We start from the raw sequence: 18,359 nt of genomic DNA, 5'->3' as shown, positions 1-18,359 counted from the left end.
ATGACACAATTAATTCAAAATGGCCGACTTCCTGTTTGGTTTTGGCCATGGCTCCAAGAGACTTTTCTTTAAGTAGTGACATGATACAGCTGTGTACCGATTTTCGTGCATGTACGTCAAACCGTATTGTGGGGCTTGAGGTACAAAGTTTTCTAGGGGGCGCTGTTGAGCCATTAGGCCACGCCCATTTTTGACACTATTAACGTAATTTTTCGCCACATGGGACGTGCGTGCCAAGTTTCACAAAGTTATGCGGCTCAAAAACGCAATTGTTTTGGGAGAAAATAATAATAATTGTTCCGATTTCAATAGGGCTTGATACACGCCCTAACCAGAACCAGAACCTGGACCTGGACCTGGACCAGGACCAGGACCAGAACCAGGACCAGGACCAGAACCAGGACCTGGACCAGGACCAGAACCTGGACCAGGACCAGAACCAGGACCTGGACCAGGACCAGAACCTGGACCTGGACCAGGACCAGGACCAGGACCAGGACCAGAACCAGGACCTGGACCAGGACCAGAACCTGGACCAGGACCTGGACCAGGACCAGGACCAGGACCAGGACCTGGACCTGGACCAGAACCAGGACCTGGACCAGGACCAGAACCAGGACCTGGACCAGGACCAGAACCAGGACCTGGACCAGGACCTGGACCAGGTCCTGGTCCAGGTCCAGGACCAGAACTAGGACCTGGACCTGGACCAGACCCAGCCCCCCCCCCCACCTACCTCCTTGGGGGGCCTCCTCTCCCGTCCCTCCTCCTCATCAGAACTCAGGTCTTCAGAGCTGGACGGATGAAACTCCTCCGTCTTCTTCTTCCCCTTGATCAGGATCTTCCCCTTCAGGTCCTGGAGACAAATAAATATAATAAATACATAAACTAACTAAATATACACAAGATTAATCTCTATCAGGTCCTGGAGAGACAAATATAATAAATACATAAATAAACTAAATATACACAAGATAAACCTCCTTCAGGTCCTGACACCCCCAGAAACCGACATATAAAGATATAAAGACTTATATATAAAGCTCTTGTTCTGTTATAAATGAGAGTATGAGTCACTGACTGAAATCAACCCCACATTCCTCATGTTCGTCTCAGCAGCTTCACAGGAGAACTAGATCATCTGAACTTCCTCCATAAACCTGTTAAACTATTTAAAATATTTGAAACACTGCTGTTAAAAGGAGGAGGGATAAGAATATAAGTCTCCTCACGAAACGTCAGGGCCTAAAGCTCAAGAAACCGAGTCTAACAGCAAGTCAGGAGCCAATAATCATCAATAATCATCAATAATCATCAATAATCACCAATAATCATCAATAATAATCAATAATAATCAATAATCACCAATAACCATCAATAATAATCAATAATCATCAATAATAATCAAAAATAATCAATAATATTAATCAATAATCACCAATAATCATCAATAATCACCAATAATCATCAATAATAATCAATAATCACCAATGATCATCAATAATCATCAATAATCACCAATAATCATCAATAATAATCAATAATAATCAATAATCATCAATAATCACCAATAATCATCAATAATCACCAATAATCATCAATAATAATCAATAATCACCAATAATCATCAATAATCACCAATAATCACCAATAATAATCAATAATCACCAATAATCATCAATAATCACCAATAATCATCAATAATAATCAATAATCACCAATAATCATCAATAATCACCAATAATCACCAATAATAATCAATAATCACCAATAATAATCAATAATCATCAATAATCACCAATAATAATCAATAATCAACAATAATCATCAATAATCACCAATAATAATCAATAATCATCAATAATCACCAATAATCATCAATAATCACCAATAATCACCAATAATCATCGATAATCATCGATAATCATCAATAATCAGCAATAATAATCAATAATCAACAATAATCATCAATAATCACCAATAATAATCAATACTCACCAATAATCACCAATAATAATCAATAATCATCAATAATCACCAATAATCATCAATAATCACCAATAATCATCAATAATCACCAATAATCACCAATAATCATCAATAATCACCAATAATCATCAATAATCACCAATAATCACCAATAATCACCAATAATCACCAATAATCATCGATAATCACCAATAATCATCAATAATCATCAATAATCACCAATAATCATCAATAATCAACAATAATCATCAATAATCACCAACAATCACCAATAAAAATCAATAATCATCAATAATCAATAATCATCAATAATCACCAGTAATCATCAATAATCATCAATAATCACCAATAATAATAAATAATCAACAATAATCATCAATAATCACCAATAATAATCAATACTCACCAATAATAATCAGTAATCATCAATAATCAATAATCATCAATAATCACCAATAATCATCAATAATCATCAATAATAATCAATAATCACCAATAATAATCAATAATAATAATAATAATAATAATAATAATAATCAGTAATCATCAATAATCAATAATCATCAATAATCACCAATAATCATCAATAATCATCAATAATAATCAATAATCACCAATAATAATCAATAATAATCAATAATAATAATAATAATAATAATCAATAATCATCAATAATCTTCAATAATCATCAATAATCTTCAATATTCATCAATAATCATCAATAATGACCAATAATCAATAATCATCAATAATCATCAATAATCACCAATAATCATCAATAATCACCAATAATCATCAATAATCACCAATAATCAATAATCATCAATAATCATCAATAATCACCAATAATCAATAATAATCAATAATCATCAATAATCAACAATAATCATAAATAATGACCAATCATCAATAATCATCAATAATAATCAATAATCATCAATAATCACCAATAATAATCAATAATAATAATAATAATCAATAATCATCAATAATCTTCAATAATCATCAATAATCACCAATAATCACCAATAATCACCAATAATCATCAATAATCATCAATAATCAATAATAATCATCAATAATCATCAATAATCACCAATAATAATCAATAATAATAATAATAATAATAATGGAGGAAGGAGTTCCACAGGGTTCTGTATGAGGACCCTGCAGTTATCACCTGTGAGTACAGGTGAGTGTTACCTGTACCTGTATAGGTGAGTGTTACCTGTACAGGTGTGTCCAGGTGAGTTACCTGGGGAGAGGGCAGCCAGCGAGAGTCCTGCTCCTCCAAGTGAGTACAGGTGAGTGTTACCTGTACCTGTACAGGTGAGTGTTACCTGGGTCGTACAGGTGTGTCCAGGTGAGTTACCTGAGGAGAGGGCAGCCAGCGAGAGTCCTGCTCCTCCAGGTGAGTGTTACCTGTACCTGTACAGGTGAGTTACCTGTACCTGTGTGTACAGGTGTGTACAGGTGAGTTACCTGGGTCATACAGGTGAGTACAGGTGAGTGTTACCTGAGGAGAGGGCAGCCAGCGAGAGTCCTGCTCCTCCAGGTGAGTGTTACCTGTACCTGTATAGGTGAGTGTTACCTGTACAGGTGAGTACAGGTGAGTTACCTGAGGAGAGGGCAGCCAGCGAGAGTCCTGCTCCTCCAGCGGTTCCAGCAGCAGTTTCTCCCCCAGGACGGACCTCAGGTGTCGGGCCAGAACTTCCTGCTGCTGCAGCGAGCAATGGTTCTCCAGGGACAGGATCAGGGGGTAGGGAGAGGCCTGTGGAGAGGTCAGGGGTCAGAGGTCAGGACCAGGACCAGGACCACCCAGACCAGCAGAACCCTAACCCTGGAGAACCAGAACGTTTTTTGTGCGTGCGTACGTTTTTTCGTGCGTGCGTGCGTTTTTTCGTGCGTGCGTGGGTTTTTTTGTGCGTGCATTCTTTCGTGCGTTTTTTCGTGCGTGCATTTCTTCGTGCGTGCGTCAGTTTTTTTGTGCGTGCGTGAGTTTTTTTGTGCGTGCGTGCGTTCTTTCGTGCGTTCGTGCGTTTTTTCGTGCGTGCATTTTTCTCTGTTTTTTCTTCCTTTTTCCTTTCCTTATTAATATCAACATTTGGACTTTTTTTGGACATTTCGATGTTATCATGTTAGCATGTTAGCAGGGTTGGTTAGCGGTAAGCCGTTAGCTCACAGAGAAGGCATACTGGGTTAGTTAGCAGTTAGCGGTTAGCTCACCTTAAAGGCGTACTGGGTTAGTTAGCAGTTAGCCGTTACCTTGAAGGCGTACGTGTCTATCGTCTCCAGGACGTCCTTCAGGGGAACCTTGGACGTCAGCGTGTGTCCGTGGTAAATCACCGGTTCTCCTGCGTCTCCGTCCCAGCAGTCCAGCTCCACGCAGCGGCAGCCGCGGCTCAGAGCCCTGGGGGTCAGAGGTCAGGAGGTCAGGGGTCGTCCTGCTAACCTGCTAACTAACCCCACAACCCTTTTTTATCTGGATACACAATGGATTCCTACAAATATTGGAAACCGTTGTGTTTGGTGATTCTGTCTGTCGAGGACGTTGAAGATGCTTCATAATTGGATTTATGATAGCAGGATTTCTCCTGATCGGAGGAGGGGGATTCCTGGTCTACCGACAAACGCGTAAGTCGTCGACAGCTGTTCTGGCTCTTTCAGAGCTGCCGGACGTGGCTGAAGGATCAAGCAAGGTGATCAACACTCAGACTTTAACGCTGGGGGAGCAAAGCCGTAAGCTGGATGTGATTCTTGAACAGAATCTCAGGCTGTCGGCGTCTTTGAGCTCATTGGCAAGATGGAGAAAACCCTGGAGAAGCTGGGAGCTCGGCTTGGCGGGAATTGTTCACAAATTTGTCTGATTGGAGTCGCCATTGATGAACCAGAGACTAAAGGCAGACGGAAAATTACTGAGTCTATCTGTTTTCAATATAATTGTTGATTCTAGAATCTGACCTTGACAGGGCAGTTTGGCCGATCGCTCTGGTCACAATCTCCCTGGTGGAATGTAAACAAGGTGACTCTGCCCCCACTAGCCCTCCCCTCTCAGGAACATCTGTGGACCTGTTTCAGAACTGACCGAGCCGTCTGATAACATCAAGGACGTTGGCTGAGAGCAGCTCTGGGGCAAAGTTTCACAGACTTACCGCAACACACACTTACTGATAACACACCTCCCTCACGCCTTCCTCGGCCCCCCTTCTCAACGCAGTCTCCGGGTTTCGAGCGCCACGAAGCCGCGGCGATCACTTGGATGCACCGTGCCGGGTGCACTGTATGCACTGCATTATACTCAGTGTGAAGATGTGTTTTTTTCTCCCTTTTTTCTCAACTTTTTTCTCAAAATTTCAACTTTTTTCTCAACTTTTTTCTCAAAATTTCTACTTTTTTCTCGACATTTCAACTTTTTTCTCAACTTTTTTCTCAAACTTTCAACTTTTTTCTCGACATTTTTTTCGTGCGTGCGTTTTTTGTTTTTTTGTCCAGAACCAGGTCCTGGTCCAGGACTTACCGTATATAAGGCTCGGTGCTGCTAGCCCCCGTTAGCTGGTCCCCCTGGTGCCCCCTAACCCCGGTCCTAGTCCCGGTCCCCCTGGTCCCCCCAGAGACCTGGACCAGGACCAGGTCTTACCGTATGTACGGCTCGGTGCTGCTAGCCCCCGTTAGCTGGTCTCCGCTCAGGTACGTGTTGTGGGACGAGGAGACGTAATAGTCGGCTAGCGGTCGGCTCATGTCCTGGTGGACCCGGTTCTGGTCCGGGTCCAGGACCAGGTTCTCCTTGGACAGCATGTACATGGTGAAGCCGTTGGGCGTCATGAGCCGGTTCTGCTGGGCTGGAGACAAAAACAACAACATTTAGCTCAAAACAGGGAGGAACCTAGACTAGCCTAGCCTAGCCTAGTCATGAGCCGGTTCTGCTGGGCTGGAGACAAAAACACCAACATTTAGCTCAAAACAGGGAGGAACCTAGCCTAGCCTAGCCTAGCCTAGTCATGAGCCGGTTCTGCTGGGCTGGAGACAAAAACAGCAACATTTAGCTCAGAACAGGGAGGAACCTAGCCTAGCTAGCCTAGCCTAGCCTAGCACACTGGTTCTTTTTTTTTTTTTTTATTATTATTTATTGAACAGAATTTTTAAACAAGAAAAACACACTTTATACAAAACTACTAGTAGAGGAAATATAAGAAAAAAGAACATCCTGGAGGTTTTATGAACAAGAGAGATATAAACAAAAATAAGAGACAAGTAAAGTCAAAACAAAGGAACAGTAAGACATTTTAAATCAAATAGCGTCGACATTTCAGAAAGAGACTTAAAATAAAAGATACTTTGATATATCGGTTACTAATTTTTTTGCAGTTATTTGACTTAATATTTTTTAAAGAAACAAAAAAACTTTTGAAATCATTTATAAAAAAATGGAAAGAAGCTTCATTTTTCTCCACTTACAACAATGTATGTGATATTTATTTAGCCAGTAAGAGAATGACATTAACTAAGAAAGACACGATTTGTCAATAGTATCTATATAAAAAATAATGTTAACGATTTGTAAATTTGGAATGTCATTCATTTTTAAAGATAGACAATTTCTAATTTCTTGCCAAAACATTTTTGAGACACAATAAAAACATGTGATCAAGTGATTCTTCCGATTCATTGCAAAAAACACAGGGGTCAACTTCAAATTTAAATCTATGTCTCAAGAATTCAGCGGTTGGATACATTTGATTAATTACGACACTGGTTCTGCTGGAGACAAAGATGGACACAAATATGGCTGCCGTTACAACGTTGGCCGCTACAGCAGACACAAACGTTCTACCTGGAACCTAGCCTAGCCTAGCCTAGCCTAGTCATGAGCCGGTTCTGCTGGGCTGGAGACAAAATATGGAGACAAAGATTGTCGCCGTTAGAGCAGAACAGAGAGGAATGTTCTACCTGAAACCTAGCTAGCTAGTTAGGTTAGCTAACCTACCCCAGGGGTTTAGCTCGTAGCTTAGCACCAGGCTATGCTAGGCTAGGTGACCTACCCCAGGGGATTAGCTCGTAGCTGATGCTAGGCTAGGCTAGGCTAGGTGACCTACCCCAGGCGATTAGCTCGTAGCTTAGCACCAGGCTAGGCTAGGCTAGGTGACCTACCCCAGGGGTTTAGCTCGTAGCTGAGGCTAGGCTAGGCTAGGCTAGGTGACCTACCCCAGGGGTTTAGCTCGTAGCTGACGCTAGGCTAGGCTAGGTGACCTACCCCAGGGGTTTAGTTCGTAGCTGAGCACCAGGCTAGGCTAGGCTAGGTGACCTACCGCAGGGGTTTAGCTCGTAGCTGAGCACCAGGCTAGGCTAGGCTAGGTGACCTACCCCAGGGGTTTAGCTCGTAGCTTAGCACCAGGCTAGGCTAGGCTAGGTGACCTACCCCAGGGGTTTAGCTCGTAGCTTAGCACCAGGCTAGGCTAGGCTAGGTGACCTACCCCAGGGGTTTAGCTCGTAGCTTAGCACCAGGCTCTCGGCGTGCGTCCCCGACGCGTCCTCGTCCTGGTCCAACAGGAAGTCCCGCAGGTCCAGCGTGGACAGGACGCAGCCGTTAGCCGAGTAGCGCAGGAAGATGCTATCCAGCTCCGGTCGCCGTAGCAACTCCCGGCAGAAAACCTCGATCTCCTCGTGGTCCAGGCGGCCGTCGCAGGAGCGGTCGCACTTCTGCAAATAAAATAATAAAAATATAAAATAATAGTTTAGAGCCGTCGCAAGAGCAGTCACACTTCTATAAAATAATATAATAAAAATATAAAATAATAGTTTAGAGCTGTCGCAAGAGCGGTCGCACTTCTGGAAATAACATCAAATAATACAAAATAAATAACATAAAATAATAGTTTAGAGGAGGAAGAGTTTCTTTTCATTATGCACTTTGAGAAAAAAGTCAAAATGTTAAGAAAAAAGTCAAAAATGTTGAGAAAAAAGTCGAAATGTTGAGATTAATTTTAGAAATTAACCTAAATTTAACCTTCTATAAATACAATAAAATAATAGTTTAGAGGAAAATAAAATAATAGTTTAGAGGAGGAAGATTTCTTTTTCATTATGCATTGCGAGAAAAAAGTTGAAATGTCGAGAAAAAAGGCGAAATTTTGAGATTAATGTTGAAGTAATCTCGACATTTGGACTTAATCTCGAAATTTCAACTTTATTCTCGACATTTCAACTTTTTTCTTGACATTTCAAAGTGCACAATGAAAGCAAATCTTCCCCTCTCAAATATGTTTTTATTTTTACTGGCCCTGATTCTCTTCCGTAAACTTCTGAGTCACAGATCAGGTTTATCATCTTTTCCTGCTGGTTCATCTACACCCGTTTCTATTTCAGACCTGCAACCGCTAAGAAACGGGACGATAAAGCTTCTAACATTTCACGAACATCGTTCCGAGAGATTCAATATGTGCACATTCTGTGAAAATGAAATTGAAACTACGGACCATACTTTCTTCTCTTGTGATAAAATACAAACATTCTGGAATAACCTTCACAAATTTATTAAACGGAAAATTGCATCGTTCCCATCCTCTATTTCTAGAGATAATGTAACTTTTGGTATGATCTTGAAAAACAAAAATGATGAACTCTGTTGCAATGTAATCCTCTGCTTGGCCAAATTTTTTATCCACAAGAATAGGAAACTAAAATCATCCCCCAAATTTTGTGTATTTATGAACGAATTTAAAATGTATTTGAAATCTCTAAAACGTATAACAACAATTAAGGCACGAAATTTATATGATCTCTTAAAGAATTTTCCCTACTGAATTGAATAAAATCAGTCTGAATTCCCCCTTATAAATGCTGCTTTTTTTCCTTACTAGTTTTATTACTTTATTAATTTAATTACTTATTTATATAAGTTCCTTTTATTTCATATGTCTGTTTATTATTTATTTTATTCAGTCTGTTGCACTTTATGTTAAAGCATTTTAAAATATGTCACATTAGGGTCAGTTTTATGTTCCCTTGTTACTCTTTCTGGATTTCTAATGCTGATTTATTCGTCATGCTCAATTCACTCAGCTGTTGTAGTCTTTTCTATCAATAACGTCATGCCATTATGTACCACATTTGTTTAATTGTTGTTTATTATTACTGTGGTAATGGGACATGTACATTACTACCTGCCTTGGGAACACCTGAATGTGTTTCACTAATTGTAACGTCTGACCTTTCAATAAAGTTTCTATTAAAAAAAAAAAAAAAAAAAAAAAAAGACAGAGAGACAATCTATTTTCAGCAGATAAGTTTCCATCAGGCGTTTCCATCCAGAGTTAAAGGACAGACGGTATTTTAAACTCCCTAGGACGATGGATCTAAACACTTCTGTGCCGATCTGCCATCCCATAATTCTGTCCCGCGGCCGAGACTCGTGTTTATCAGAACTTCATAACAACCAGATTTATTGTTTATCCTGGACTCTGGTCGTCATAGCAACCAGATGTATTGTTTCTCTGGTCTGGCGCTCCAGGCTCCAGCTTCTGTTCCACAGGATGGTTTCTACAACAAGCTAGCTAGCTAGCTAACACCACGGAGCTCCGTCACCGTGGCAACGGAGCAGAAGGGACCCATGTGTCTTTTCCTGTTTTATTTTGAAAGTCTGTGTCCTTGGTTTTCCCTCGTTCCTGTCTGATTGTTCCACCTGTGTCTCTCTGGTCCTGTGTCTCGTCCTCCCTACTGGTCCGTTCTGTTTCCACCATCACGTTTCTGCTTTCTTGTTTCTGGTTTTGTCAAATTCTGGCTCCAGTTTTTGTTTTGGATTCTTTTAGTTAATGAATCACTTGTGTTTTGGACCTCAGGCATCCTGGGTCTGGGTCCAGAACTGGGTCCAGGTCCAGAACGGCCCAGCAGGAAGGAAGGCCCCGGCCCCGGCCCCCCTGAACTGTCCCTGCCCTGGGAGATCACACGTTCAGCTTAGACTCCACCCCTTCATACGGAGTTGGACTCGTTAACTGGTTCTTTCCTTTTTGATAGCTAGCATGAGCTAACACCCGATAATATCAGGCACCTGTGCAACCGGGCCGGTTTGAAACGGAAACACCTGGATGTTAAAGGTGAAACCAGAGCTAGCTCGTTACAACCCTGCTACCCTGCTAACCAGCCCTGCTACCCTGCTAACCAGCCCTGCTAACCTGCTAACCAGCCCTGCTAACATGCTAACCAGCCCTGCTACCCTGCTAACCAGCCCTGCTACCCTGCTACCCTGCTAACCAGCCCTGCTAACATGCTAACCAGCCCTGCTAACCAGCCCTGCTAACCAGCCCTGCTAACCTGCTAACCAGCCCTGCTAACATGCTAACCAGCCCTGCTAACCTGCTAACCAGCCCAGCTACCTGCTAACCAGCCCTGCTAACATGCTAACCAGCCCTGCTACCCTGCTAACCAGCCCTGCTAACCTGCTAACCAGCCCTGCTAACATGCTAACCAGCCCTGCTACCCTGCTAACCAGCTAGCTCGGGCTCAAGTCGGCATAAACAAACGGCTCGCCGGGTTTTTATCGTCCCACCGTTGAGCTCCTAAAGTCAGATATTGATTATTGTTTCCTGGAAGAGGCTGCGGGCGTATTGATCACTCATTGATTATTATTGTTACCTGGAAGAGGCTGCGGGCGTATTGATCACTCATATTGATTATTACTGTTACCTGGAAGAGGCTGCGGGCGTATTGATCACTCATATTGATTATTATTGTTACCTGGAAGAGGCTGCGGGCGTATTGATCACTCATTGATTATTACTGTTACCTGGAAGAGGCTGCGGGCGTATTGATCACTTGTTACCTGGAAGAGGCTGCGGGCGTATTGATCGCTCACGTCCACGTTGATCATCTGCAGCAGCGTCTGAACTTCCTCGTAGCTCATCTTGTCGTCGTGGTTCTGGTCGGCCCGGCTCAGGTAGGCCTGGATCCAGCTAGCATAGCGGCTAAGGAAACAGAACTGGACAATGGATGGGACCAGAGCTAATGGTACCAGTGCTAGAACTAGTACTAATACTGGTACTAGTACTAGATACTAGTTAGTGCCACGGGTACATCTATTGTTACCCTGCGTGTTTTTTATTTTTCATTTTCCGGCCAAATTTCAGTTCGCTACTCCTCCTACAGATTTCGGAGGACCCAGGCAAATCATATATCAACACGTGCGGCTCGATCGGGAATAGTGTGCTATGACTTTTGGTGTTGAAATTCCCATTTTTCCCAAAGTTATTCCAAAAAAACGGCCAAAAAACCCATTGAAAGTGGATGGGAAAAAACAAAATTCACCTTTTTTCTGAGTCACCTAGCTTTCTCATACCTGCATGTATAAATGTCATTCAAACTTCAAAACGGAGGAAAGCTTCTCTTCTCTCCAAAACACCAAACAGTTTTTTCCTAAGATGTAAACTTTTCAAAATATGAGCACTCAAGCGAGGACTGGAAATCACTTTTTCGTCAAATCTAGAGTGCGGGTGTCGGTTGCTAGAGAGCGAGAAACAGTAAAAATAACCTGAATTTTTATTTGTAACTCGAGCTCACGGCCAAACTGTAAAAAGGAAACCAATAATTTTTGGCCAGAATGTAGACATAGGTGTTGGGATTCATAAAATGTGACTTTGGCGGGGTATGCACAAAATTTAAACGGGGGAGGGTAAAGCGGCGCCAATACCTGTCTCAGTCCCCATTGGCTGTAATGTAATCAAACGTTTTCTTCAAAAGAATCTCACTCTGTCTTCGCACTGAGCTTACTCACTCATTTTAAGGAATATCTGAATAAAATTAAGATTATCAGAATCTGCCGGGTTCTGTGTCTCTCACAATGTTTTAGTTTTTCTGCTACGAGCTACAGTTTGATCACAAATCGGAGTTATTTGAGACCTTGTCAGAATCCAAAATCTGGGTTTTTCTCACAGCCAAACCGGAAGGTTCTTGTTGCCGGGGCAACCAGAGCTCAGCTGCTGACTCATTCAGCCAGAACTGGTCACATGACTCAGTCACTAAAGCCTCAAAAATGGAGACTGAAAAATGCAGCAATGTACACAAATGGGAAGCAGCCCCCCCCCCCCCCCCCCCCCCCGGCACTCTTGAAAATTCTGCGAGGAAATTATTCTAGTTTTTAGGTTGGAATTCAGACGACGTCTATTTTCATCTGTTACCTGTTTCCTGTTAGCCCCCCCGTTAGCCCCATTAGCCTCTGAAGGATACTGGTCCAGCTTCTCCGTCTGCGTCATGTTGCTGACCCGGTCCTGCAGGGTCCGGATCCCGCGGGTCCAGGTCTGGGCCTCGTCCTGGTTCTGCAGGACCAGGTCCAGGGACTTCCGGGCCCCCTTGAAGACCACGGTGAGGCAGCGGTTCTCCGGAACCGAACCCGACATCTTCCGGAACGTCTCCGACTGGCAGCCCTCGCGCACGCACTGGACCTCGGTGACCGAGACTGGAACAGAACCAGAACCAGAACAGGGTCAGAACCAGAACCACCAAATTTTGCATGAACATTTCCTAGTACCTACATATGCAGAAAAGCCTGTTAGCCGCCTGAAAATCCAAGATGGCGGCCATTTTTCAAGATGGCGGTCTTATGAAACTAAAACAAGGTTGTCGGTGTAGAACTTGAATTGCTGAACATATTTTAATCTGTATCGTGTGTTTTGGCAAAACAAATTCTATGATGTCAATACAAATTAAATATGGCTTCCAGTTTTCAAGATGGTGCGCCAATTTTGACTAATATTATCTGTTTTCTGTTGCAAATCGATCAGAAATGAAGTTTCTAAATTTTAACCGGATTAAAATCTAAAAAAAAACACATTTATAAAAATTGTTTATGATGATCGCCGATCTACAAGCTCATAATGCTTAATAAATAAAATATAATATAATAAAATACGTTGTGAGGTCAAAAAACACATAAAAACGGCTTTTGTGGCGGCCATTTTGGAAAACGGCAGCCATATTGTTTTTTTTGCGTGGCTAACAGGCTTTTTTGAAAAAGTAGAACTAGAACAAACTTTGTGCAAAATTTGGCGCTTGTTCCACAGAGTTAATGATGGTTTCACTAATGTGCATGGCTACCAAAGTTAGTCCAAAAAAACCCATTCAAAGTGGGAGGAGGTAAAAAAAAATGTTCTGAGTCACCTAACTTTCTCATACCTGCACGTAGAAATGTGATTAAAACTTCAAAACGGAGGAAAACTTCTCTTCTCTCCAAAACTCCAAACCGTTTTTTACTAAGATGTACACTTTTCAAAATATGAGCACTCAAGCGAGGACTGGAAATCACTTTTTTGTCAAATCTAGAGTGCGGGTGTCTGTTTCTAGAGTGGGAGAAGCCGTAAAAAAATAACCTGGATTTTTATTTGTAACTCGAGCTCACGGCCAAACCGTAAAGAGGAGACCAATAGTTTTTGGTCAGAATGTAGACATAGGTGTTGGGATTCATAAAATGCGACTTTGACAGGCGGGGTATGCACAAAATTTAAACGTTGACCAAAACCAGACGAAATGTTTAATATTTGACAAAAACTAGACTAAAATGGACAATTCTGACTAAAATAAGACTAAAATGCTCAGACTTTTAGTCGACTGAAACTTGACACGACTAAAAGGAGAATAAACGTGACTAAAACAAATAAAAACTAAAATGACAGCTGGAACCAAAGACTAAAACTGAAACTGAAACTGAAACAGGCTGATAAAAACATCACTACATGAGGCAAGGCAAGGCAAGGCAAATTTATTTATATAGCACAATTCAACACAAGGTAATTCAAAGTGCCTTACATTGACATTAAAAGCGGCAAGACATATTAACAAATAGGTAAGAATAAGAAAAGAAGTAAAATAATAAAAAGCACAAGCTGTTAAAAAAAAAAGGGCAGTAGAATACAGCAGGTTTAATTTAAGAGTACACTTCAGTAAACAGTAATGTACATGAGGATAAAAGGTTCCTCCTGATTTAGTCCTGACTCAATAGAAATGTCATCAAATCAAATCAAACATCCGTACGAAGATGCTCGGTGATTATCCGAGGAAAAGCTTAATGTCTGTACATGAGGAGTGGAACTTATTCATCTTTCTGGTAAATTAAAAACTGTGAAAATTAGGTGTTTTTTGCAGCTTCACACTGTGTATAAATACACATATCTATACACAGTGTATTTATACACAGTGTGAAGATTCCTTTTTTCCTCCTCCATCAGTGTCGTCCTCATTTGTAAAAGTTAGCGCGTTATAACATCTATGTTTCCGACGGTGTTAACTGAAGTCAAATTCTGTTGGATTTACTCAAACGTTAAATTAAAGTCTGATTCTGATTCTGTGTAGGATTTTCTGCAGCGTCATGTTCCCTGATGTTTTCTGGCCGTCGACCAAACTATTAAATTAGAACCTGGTTTATTAATATTATTTATTATCCCTGAAGGAGTAATTAAATAAAGAGCAGCTTTTACTGTAAGTGAAACTAAAGAAAAACCAGCAGGATTCTGGTTCCCCAGAGAATCTCACATGTTAGTAACTCTGGATAAAAGCTGCTGCTAAATTACAGTAGTAGAACATACTGTCATTTAGCAGTAGCTTTTATTTAAAGCCTCTTACATCTGCAGGTTTTCCTCCCAGACAGTAAAGGAGGCTCCCGTTTCTAATTATGAGTTTAAATGGATCAAAACCACAGAAGAAGACTGGACCTCCCAGAGCCGCGACCACAGGACAGCTGGGGGGCGTGGCCTGCAGTCTGGGGGCGTGGTCTGGACTCTAGGGGGCGTGGCCTGTGATTCAGATTACTGCATCAATTCCGCATCAGATACAGTTATGGAAAACCTACAACAATCTCGTCGACTTTATTCAATCATTTTAAACAGAATTTCAGGAGACATTTCATTGATCAGATTACATAATGATATTTCTACATTTGTTATGTCAAAAAAAATCTACAACAGAGTGACTGTAGTGATATAAGTAAAATGATGACGGTTCTGGTCCTGAACCACCAGAATAATCTGGATCAAACCTGCTATTTTATTTTCAAAGTTTTGTTCCTGTTTCCAGTTTCATTTTCTTTGCCGTGTAAAGATTGTTTTCAGTTCAACAGTGATTTTAATACAAGACAGACTAAACATTTAAATCTCCCAAAGTTCCTACTGGTTTGTGTCAGTTCTGCATCAGATACAGTTATGTAACACTTATTATTTCTAGATTAGTTATTTTTTCTTTAATCATGTAGATTCATGTATTCTATTAACGCTGCTGTTTATTTGCTTTGTCTTTGTTTTTAGACTGCAATCATGTATTCTGCGTATTTTAAATCTTTGTACAATCTTTTGCTGTATTTTACAGGTAGAGCCTCGTATTTCAGTATTATTCCCACTCTCTCTTTACATTTGGATGTTACTGGTTCTGTGTTTATACTGTGCTGAATAAATAAATCTAAAGTCTAATCCTGCTCCTGCAGCTGAACCGGGTCCTAATTACAGGGAACCAGACCACAGCGCCAGCAGGGGGGGCCCCGGGGGGGCCGGTGCCCCTGGTGCCCTGTAATCTGGAGTGTGAGTGGCAGCACGGGGAGCCCTGGGCCCCCCCGGTCCCCCCTGAGCCCAGCACTGCCCTGTAATCTGAATGCTGGAGTGGCAGCAGGGGGAGCCCTGGGCCCCCCTGACCCCCCCTGAGCCCAGCACTGCCCTGTAATCTGAATGCTGGAGTGGCAGCACGGGGAGCCCTGGGCCCCCCTGACCCCCCCTGAGCCCAGCGCTGCCCTGTAATCTGAATGCTGGAGTGGCAGCAGGCTGAAGGTCCCGGTGATGGAAATAGATCAGGTCTGTAATCAGGACCAGGGGAGGGCGACTCCCACGCAGAGCTGCGATTAAGCTCCAGAAATAGACCCGCTAGTCCGGGTTCCACCCCGGACCCGGACCCGGAGCTGGAGCCATCACAAACACGGGGCTGAAGGAGCTGCTGCATCGTCTCTCTGCCCTGCAGGAGAATCTGCAGCAGCTCAGGGTTCCAGAACTGGTTCTAGTCCTGGTTCCAGTCCTGTTCATCCTCTCATGAACCTCCAGAAATGAAGCTTAAACCAACATTTATACCAACAAAACCTGCTGTAATTCATCACACATCACTATCTTTTTAGGTTAATCTCTCAAATCTCTTTAGCTGCTCAAAACTAACAAAGATTAAGCACCTTTCAGGATTTTAACTCTTTAAACGCTGGTTTTATGATGGTTTGATGCTGGTTTCATAAAATTAGAATATTGTGATAAAGTCCTTTATTTTCTGTAATGTAAAAACATCATACATTCTGGATTCATTACAAATCAACTGAAATATTTCAAGCCTTTTATTATCTTAATATTGCTGATCATGGTTTACAGTTTAAGAAAACTCAAATATTCTATCTCAAAAAATTAGAATATTCTATAATCTTAATCTTAAACTGTAAGCCATAATCAGCAATATTAAAATTAGGGATGCCCCGATACCGATACTGCTCTCATATACTCGTACTCGCAACAACATTATCCATTACCACAGCTCTGCTGCTCCTTGGTCCCCCTGGTCCCCCCGGTCCCCCTGATCCCCCCAGGAACCCCTCCAGGTCCCCGGTCCCCCCAGTCCCCCCGGTCCCTCCAGGTCCCCGGTCCCCCCAGGAACTCACAGCTCTGCTGCCCCAGGTCCCCAGGAACCCCCTGGTCCCCCTGGTCCCCCCGGTCCCCCCTGGTCCCCCCAGGTCCCCGGTCCCCCCAGAACTCACAGCTCTGCTGCTCCTTGGCCCGGCTGGAGGTTTTGTTGGACTGACACCAGACCGTCACTCCGTCGTCCAGAAGCTTCAGGAACCGCTGCTTCTGCCAGCGCGGAGACCGGACCTGCAGGAGAACCGGAGAACCGGTTAGTCCGGACTACTGCACCTACAGGTGCACCTGCACCACAACCTGCACTTGAACCTGCACCTACACCCGGACCTGCAGGAGAGACCGGTTAGTCCAGACTACTGATACAGGTGCACCTGCACCACAACCTACACCTGAACCTGAACCACAACCTGCACCTACACCCGGACCTGCAGGAGAACCGGAGAACCGGTTAGTCCAGACTACCGCACCTACACCTGAACCTGAACCTGCAGGAGAGACCGGTTAGTCCGGACTACCGATACAGCTACAGCTACAGGTGCAGCTACAGCTACAGGTGCAGCTACAGGTGCAGCTACAGCTACAGGTGCAGCTACAGGTGCAGCTACAGGTGCAGCTACAGCTACAGGTGCAGCTACAGGTGCAGCTACAGGTGCAGCTACAGGTGCAGCTACAGGTGCAGCTACAGGTGCAGCTACAGGTGCAGCTACAGCTACAGCTACAGCTACAGGTGCAGCTACAGGTGCAGCTACAGGTGCAGCTACAGCTACAGGTGCAGCTACAGGTGCAGCTACAGGTGCAGCTACAGGTGCAGCTACAGGTGCAGCTACAGCTACAGGTGCAGCTACAGCTACAGGTGCAGCTACAGGTGCAGCTACAGCTACAGCTACAGGTGCAGCTACAGGTGCAGCTACAGCTACAGGTGCAGCTACAGGTGCAGCTACAGGTGCAGCTACAGGTGCAGCTACAGGTGCAGCTACAGGTGCAGCTACAGCTACAGGTGCAGCTACAGGTGCAGCTACAGCTACAGGTGCAGCTACAGGTACAGGTGCAGCTACAGGTGCAGCTACAGGTGCAGCTACAGGTGCAGCTACAGGTGCAGCTACAGGTGCAGCTACAGGTGCAGCTACAGCTACAGGTGCAGCTACAGGTGCAGCTACAGGTGTTTCCAGGTGTTTTTATTCTCGTACCTTCATCATACTGGATCCCTGCATCATCCGCTGGACGTCCTCGTCCTCCTGGACTCCTGCAGAGAGACACACTGTCAGGAGGGGAGGGGGTCATGGACATCTGGTCCTGGACCTGGTCCTGGTCCAGGACCAGGTCCAGGACCAGGTCCTGGTCCTGGTCCTGGTCCTGGTCCAGGACCTGGACCTGGTCCAGGACCAGGACCAGGACCAGGACCAGGACCAGGACCAGGACCAGGACCAGGACCAGGACAGGGGGGTCATGGACATCTGGACCTGGTCCTGGTCCTGGACCAGGACCAGGACCAGGACCAGGACCAGGACCAGGACCAGGACCAGGACCAGGACCAGGACCAGGACCAGGACCAGGACAGGGGGGTCATGGACATCTGGACCTGGTCCTGGTCCTGGTCCTGGTCCTGGACCAGGACCAGGACCAGGACCAGGACCAGGACCAGGACCAGGACCAGGACCAGGACCAGGACCAGGACCAGGACCAGGACAGGGGGGTCATGGACATCTGGACCTGGTCCTGGTCCTGGACCAGGACCAG

The 18,359-nt window shown here is 43.6% G+C and overlaps 1 protein-coding gene across 1 annotated transcript in view; it reads right to left on the bottom strand.

Moving 5' to 3' along the window:
* LOC133419715 (1-phosphatidylinositol 4,5-bisphosphate phosphodiesterase delta-3-A-like) overlaps window positions 1-18,359 on the bottom strand; it is a 56,883-nt gene that overhangs the window by 12,555 nt on the left and 25,969 nt on the right. The window contains exons 4-12 of the mRNA XM_061709114.1: window positions 17,810-17,865; window positions 16,742-16,853; window positions 12,205-12,433; window positions 10,805-10,934; window positions 7,461-7,686; window positions 5,627-5,828; window positions 4,255-4,399; window positions 3,608-3,760; window positions 737-856 (exon numbers count right to left, since the gene is read on the bottom strand). Of these exons, the coding sequence (XP_061565098.1) occupies window positions 737-856; window positions 3,608-3,760; window positions 4,255-4,399; window positions 5,627-5,828; window positions 7,461-7,686; window positions 10,805-10,934; window positions 12,205-12,433; window positions 16,742-16,853; window positions 17,810-17,865 (1,373 nt within the window). The remainder of the gene's footprint in view (window positions 1-736; window positions 857-3,607; window positions 3,761-4,254; window positions 4,400-5,626; window positions 5,829-7,460; window positions 7,687-10,804; window positions 10,935-12,204; window positions 12,434-16,741; window positions 16,854-17,809; window positions 17,866-18,359) is intronic.

This window comes from Cololabis saira, chromosome 19 (assembly GCF_033807715.1).
Source record: "Cololabis saira isolate AMF1-May2022 chromosome 19, fColSai1.1, whole genome shotgun sequence".
NCBI classification, from domain to species: Eukaryota; Metazoa; Chordata; class Actinopteri; order Beloniformes; family Belonidae; genus Cololabis; species Cololabis saira.
Note: the sequence above shows the minus strand (reverse complement) of the source record. Positions and strands in the feature narration are given on the sequence as shown.